At 40.7% G+C, this 6358-nt stretch overlaps 1 protein-coding gene across 1 annotated transcript in view; it reads right to left on the bottom strand.

Moving 5' to 3' along the window:
• The window catches only part of VIPAS39 (VPS33B interacting protein, apical-basolateral polarity regulator, spe-39 homolog), a 49797-nt gene extending 44079 nt beyond the window's left edge, over window positions 1-5718 (bottom strand). Inside the window, exons 1-2 of the mRNA XM_007941333.2 lie at window positions 5626-5718; window positions 4908-5010 (exon numbers count right to left, since the gene is read on the bottom strand). Of these exons, the coding sequence (XP_007939524.1) occupies window positions 4908-5010; window positions 5626-5718 (196 nt within the window). The remainder of the gene's footprint in view (window positions 1-4907; window positions 5011-5625) is intronic.
• Window positions 5719-6358: the final 640 nt, after the last annotated feature.

Below are 6358 nucleotides of genomic sequence, written 5' to 3'. Positions count from 1 at the left end.
GTGGTCAATGACATGAGACAAAGTATATGTGAACTGCTGTATGGAAAGTGAATTTGCTCTGTAAATCTTCACCCAAATCACAATTAAAAAAAAAAAAAAAAGATACTCAACTTTCTTTTTAATTGTGGTAAATATATTTGTAGGAAAATATTTGCCATTTTAACATTTTTAATGTGTACAATTCAGTGACATGAATCTCTCTCTCAATAAGATAATTATAAAAGTATAGTGAACATCCACTGGTGTCGATTGACAAAGAACCAAAAGTTTGATAATAAAATGCTGACAAGGCTGTGGGGAAACAGGAATTCTTCTGTACTGCTGGTGGAAATACAAATTGGTGTAACTCCCATGGAGGGCATTACCTGTCCAATACAGACGCAAATAACCCTTGCCAGTAATTGTACTCCAGGAATTTAACCATTATATTCTCATACTATTGTTAGGTGCAGCTGAGTCAGTTCCAACTGAGAGTGACCCCATGTACAACAGAACTGACCAATCCTGTGCCATCTTCACAATTGTTACTATGCTTAAGCCCACTGTTGTCACTACTGCGTCAATCCATCTTGTTGAGGGTCATCCTTTATTTTACCAAGCATGATGCTCTTCTCCCTTCTCCAGGGACCAGTCCCTCCTGATAACATGTCCAAAGTACATGAGATGAAATCTCGCCATTCTTGATTCGACGTAGCATTCTGGCTGTACTTTTTCCAAGACAGATTTGTTCGTTCTTCTGGCACTCCATGGTATACTCAATATTCTTTGCCAACACCATAATTCAAAGGCATCCATTCTTCTTGACCCTTCCTTATTCATTCATATACTCATATATTCATTACAAGCAGAATACAATGTTATTGGCAGCACTATTAACAATAAAAGACTGGAAATAATCTAATGTCCATCAATAGTGGACTGGGTATGGGACAACTGGATCTTCACATGTGAAAGAGTGAAACTACACTCATTATCTCACACAAAAATTAACCCAAAGTGGATCAAGAACATAAATGTAAGAAGTATTGCTTTGGAACCTAGTTTGTAACAATGGATTCTCAAATACGACACCAAACGCATGATCAATAAGACAAAATAAATAAATTGGACTTCACGAAAATTAAAAACTTTTGTTCATCAAAGGACTTTAACAACAAAGTGAAACCCAAGGAGGGGTTGCTATGAGTCGGGTTTGACTCAACAGCACATAACAACAACAACATCTATCAGATAAGGGTTTAATATCTAGAATATATAAAGAACTTCTATGACATAACAACAAAAAGATAAATTCAATCAAAAAATAAGCAAAGGACTTGAATAGACATTTCACCAAAGAGGACATACAAACAGCCAAAAACACATGAAACAATGCTAAACATTATCACCCATTACCAAAACCAACTGCTGTTGAGTCAGTCCTGACTTGTGGCAACCCATGTACATCAGAGCAGGACTGTGCTCCGCAGGGTTTTCTACAGCTAATGTTTGGGAAGCAGTTCACCAGCCTTTCTTCTGCGTTGCCTCGGAGTGAATGTGAACCTCCAACCTCTCACTTAGCAGCCAAGCATGTGAATCAAAACCACAACAAGACACCACCTCAGCTGCATGGGGATGGCTAAGACAGAAAAAGAAAACAACAACCACTGGTGAGGCTGTAGAGAAACTGGAATGCTCACCTACTGCTGGTAGGGATGCAAACTGGTGAAGCCGCTATGGAAAAGTCTGGCAGCTTGTCACATACAGAACTACTATGTTGTTGTTAGTTGCTGTTGAGTTGATTCTAACTCATGCCAAAGCGTAACTACGCTCCGTAAGGTTTTCAAGGCTGTGACCTTTCAGAAGTGAGACCGCCAGGCCTTACTTCCAAGGTGCCTCTGGGTAAGGTGAACCTGCACCTTTCAGTTAGTAGTCCAGAACTTAACCATTTGTGCCACTTAGGGATTCCCAGAACTATCATATGATTCAGCAATTCTACTCCTAGGTATATAGCCAAGAGTCTTTAAAGCAGTGACTCAAACAGACAATAGACACCCATGTTCACTGCAACACTCTTCACAATAGCCAACAGGCAGAAACAAACCAAATGTCCATCAACAGATGAATGGATAAACAAAATGTAATATATACACACAACGGACTCAGCCATAATACATGCTACAACATGGACAAACTTTGAAAACATTATGCTGAGTCAGTCAGTCAGTCACAAAAGGACAAATATTGTATGATCCCACATGTGAAATATGATGAGATGAAAGCTTATTAGTAGTTACCAAGGATGGGAGGGAAGAGGAAAGGTGAAAGTCATTGTTTAGGAAGCAGTGAGTGTCTGTTAGTGAAGATGGAAAATCTAGCAATGGATAGTAGTGATGGTTGTATAACATGATAAATGCAATTAATTTTACCAAATTGCACATGTAAAAAACGTTGAATTGGCTAATATTATGTTATATTTTTACACAATAAAAAATAGATTGGTTAAATAATTATGGCAAAACCATACAATTAATACTATCCTGCTATTAAAAAAAGAGACAGAGAGACCCCGGCAGAAGCCTGTTCATCATCTGCCTCTATACTCTGGATCTAGATGGTTCAACCACACTGCTTTTCAGTGGGGAGATGTATTGCAGTGAATTGCTTGATGTGGCCCTTCTAGCCATTGTCCTCCATTCTGTGGTGTTTCGTAAATCCCATTATCCATGCCTGTTTGGGGTGGTGTGGTAGTTAAGGTCAGGTATCAACTTGGCTGGGCAGCTGGTAGTAGTCATTCCCTACAATGACTGGCAATCGACTCTGTGATGGGATTTAGGTTAATTCTGTTGGGACAACACAAGTGGAATGTATCTTGAGTCCTGCCTTGCTGGAGGGTATAAAAAAAAATCACCACCCTTAGCTTCCAGGAGGGTTTTACCTATGAATCTTCTGGGAAGATTCGCTTGCCTCTTGCTCCAGCTTGGATCCTTGGCTTATCGTCATCTCACCCCTGGATTTGGGACAGCAGCCACCATCTGATCTGCTGATCGAGGTTCATCTAACCCCGAGAGTTGGGAGGATCCGCCAGACCTACTCACGGACCTGGGACTCGCCAGCCTGCCAGCCTCCACCACCACTACGTGAGACGAACCCTTGGGTGTCTGTGAGTTCTGTGAGGCGTTACAGCGAAATTCAGAACCCTAAGACTGGGGAAATTACTGGGAGGAAGAGGAGGGGTTAATGTCTGAGATGATGGAGTGGCATGGTAGTTTGGACATTTGGGACATCTTTGACCTCCGCCTCATGGGGACCAGCCTCGTGCTGATCTTTCTAAGAGAAATTGTTCAAGCATGTATCTTCTTAGTCACTTTACATAGTAATCTTAGACAAAATGAGAAATCATTCTCACTCCACAATGGGCAAAACTACTAAAAATGTCCACAGTTGAGAGCACAAAATATTTTTTAAGAAAAAGAGAATGAGAAAGCTCTTTATAGACTGAAATACAAAGATCTCCAAAGCACACTATCAGCTGAAAAGAGCAGGGTATAAAGTATGCTACTGCTTGTGTGAAAAGCAGTATTATGCTTCTTCATGCAAAAAAAAGTCTTTAGATAAACACCCAAGAAGCAGATGACAGTAGTTTTTTTGGGAGAGCAGGGACTGAGAACTAGGTAGACACATGATTCTGTGGGAGGGAAACTTTATTTCATGCCTTTGATACTTTTTGGGTTTTAAATTGCCTACTTCCTGACTTTAAAAAAAAAAACAAAAAACATTTCTTAGCTATCAGCTGGACTCTACAAAGATGTCAACTGGTATTTTGTAACAGCTAGATAATGAGAATTGCTGGCTAAGGAAGTTAGTTCTGCCAACCAGTTATGAGTATTTACTCCAGTCATTGCTATTAGATAACCTATTAGATCACTTAAGGTGCTTATTAAAAATTGAGCCACCTAGCCCTACTCAATCAGAATCTCTGAGACTGGTCAAACCCCTGAGACTATGGCCCCAAGTCATCCGTCAGCCCTACAACTGATCTTACTCCAGTGGCTTAACTCTCAGCCAAACAACAGACAGGCCTATGACCTGACCATCTACTCCAGGGAGATGCACTCCTTAGAACCATCAAACAGAGCAGCATTTGTACAGAGAGAAAAGTAGGGAGGCAGGAATGCATAGGCAAGAAGGACACAGGAAAAAGGTAACCACAGGGAGGAAGTGGGAGGTGAGATGTTTCACTGCGGGCAATGTAACCAGTGTCACAAATCAAAATGTGTATATGAAAACTGTTGAATGTAAAACACATCTGCTTTGTATAATTTCACCCAAATCACAATAAAAACTTTTTTAAAAAATTGAGCCACCTGGACCTACTGATACTGCCTCAGAAACCCAAGGAGGGGTTGCTATAAGTCGGGTCCGACTCGATGGCACATAACAACAACAACAAAGACTTACTGAATGAGAATCCCTGGGGTAAAGCCTAGGAATCTGTATTAACAAGCACTCTGAGTCTGAAATAATCAGCCAAGCATTAGTACTAAGAAGCAGACCTAGATAGCTATGAGGAACTACTGATGTATTTCCCCATGTACGGATGTATGCTCCTCTGAAAACAACCTAATCTCATTCCCTTCCCTGACAAGTACTGAGAAGACAAACATGTGGAGCTTCCAATACTGTGATAAACTAAAACCAAACCCAACTCACTGCCTTAAGTCAATTCTGACTCATTGCGATCCCTGTTGGGTCTCCAAGGCAGTAAATCTTTATAGAACTAGATTGATTTATCTTCCTTCTATGGAGTGGTTGGTGGGTTTGAACCGCCAACCTTCTGATTAGCAGTCAAATGCCTCAGGTACCATGCCACTCTTAATACGTGACAAGAACGATACACATCACCTCCTAAGGGTTCCTCTACTTACTTCCCACAGGCTCCCCGCTCCAGCTGACTCGCTCCAGATCATCGTCGTCGTCATCATCCACGAAGTCTCGAAGGCTGTTCACTGCTCGCTTGGACTCCTTTAGCTGCAGAGGGGCATAAAGCAGGGCACTCAACAATCACAGCCTCTCAGCTCCTTTTACAACCAAGAAGGCTGAGCAATCGGGACGTGAAGATGGCCAATCTTCTCCCCTCTGCAACCAAAAGCCTAGCCTCCTTGGTATTTGTCAAGGTGCAGTCCCACAGCAAAAGAGTTAGGAGAAACCAAAGCCAGTTTTGAGCTCATATCTCATCCCTGGCAATGACATACTGTGTAAACCTCTCCAATATTAAACATATTCACCTCTCCAAAATGGAATCGGCTGCTCCATTTGTAAAATAAGACAAAATAAAGTAGGAAAAAACTTCCAATCCAGTTTGTCTTCAAAAAACAGTGGATTACATCACACGAATAAAAGGCTTGGGGTCCTTGGGGGAGGAAAAAAATACCCTAAGAGAAATGAATCATCTTATGAAGGTAAAATAAGAGCAGATTTGGTGTTTACAATCCCTTAGGCTCTTTTCCATTAACTTTTTCTAATGATATGACCAAACCATTTCTAAGCCGAATGAAGACAGGGCCAAAAGCCAGGTTACCTACGATACAAGGGAAAGAAATTTTAGAGTGGCACATAAGGAGGTGTGATCTTCAGCAAACCTACCTGTGAGAGCTCATCATCTTCATCATCAAAGGTGAAAGCCTTGAACTTGGAGCTGTTCCAATACTCCTCCTCATCACCCTTTGTCCTACTCATCTGGAGAAGACAGACATATATGTCCTTTTCCAGACTGCCCCCAAAAGAGCTTCAAAGCTAGGTTCCTTTGCTATTAACTCCCAGAAATCAGAGATACATAAAATCTGACAAAGCAAATAGTGAACCTGCTACATAAAATCAGATCACTGGGTCTCTGACTGATCAAACTGTATTTTTCATCCTTTAATTACTCACAAGTATACATTCATTCCTACCTAGTTCAAGGTCCTCTCTCAGATAAGACACAGTCCCTATGGAGACTACAACAGAACTGGGGTGTTCAGCACACGTATGTGTAAAGGTAACAGCACAAGGCAGGCAAGTGTCAAAAGAATCCATCATAAACAGTTTAATGCACAAAGACTAATTAAAGCATTTACAAAACTGATTATAGCTGAATCCACGTGTTCACTGCTCTCGGCTTGGGAGATTCTGCAGTGAATAAAACCGACAAATATCTGCCCTCGTGTCTGCTTGTTAAGTGCCTGAAAGGACAGAAGCAAAATAATTTCAAAAAGTAGAACTATCTTGTGTAAATTTTTACCAAAAACACAATACAGCAAAATATTAATTTTTTTAAAAAAGAATTAGCCTGTATTTTCAAGCCTTCAAATCATGATTAATGTACTAACAACTATTG

This window comes from Orycteropus afer, unplaced genomic scaffold, assembly GCF_000298275.1.
Source record: "Orycteropus afer afer isolate SDZICR_OR568_19922 unplaced genomic scaffold, OryAfe1.0 scaffold00079, whole genome shotgun sequence".
Classification (NCBI taxonomy): domain Eukaryota; kingdom Metazoa; phylum Chordata; class Mammalia; order Tubulidentata; family Orycteropodidae; genus Orycteropus; species Orycteropus afer.
The sequence above is the reverse complement of the archived record's forward strand: the minus strand, read 5'-3'. Positions and strand labels throughout refer to the sequence as shown.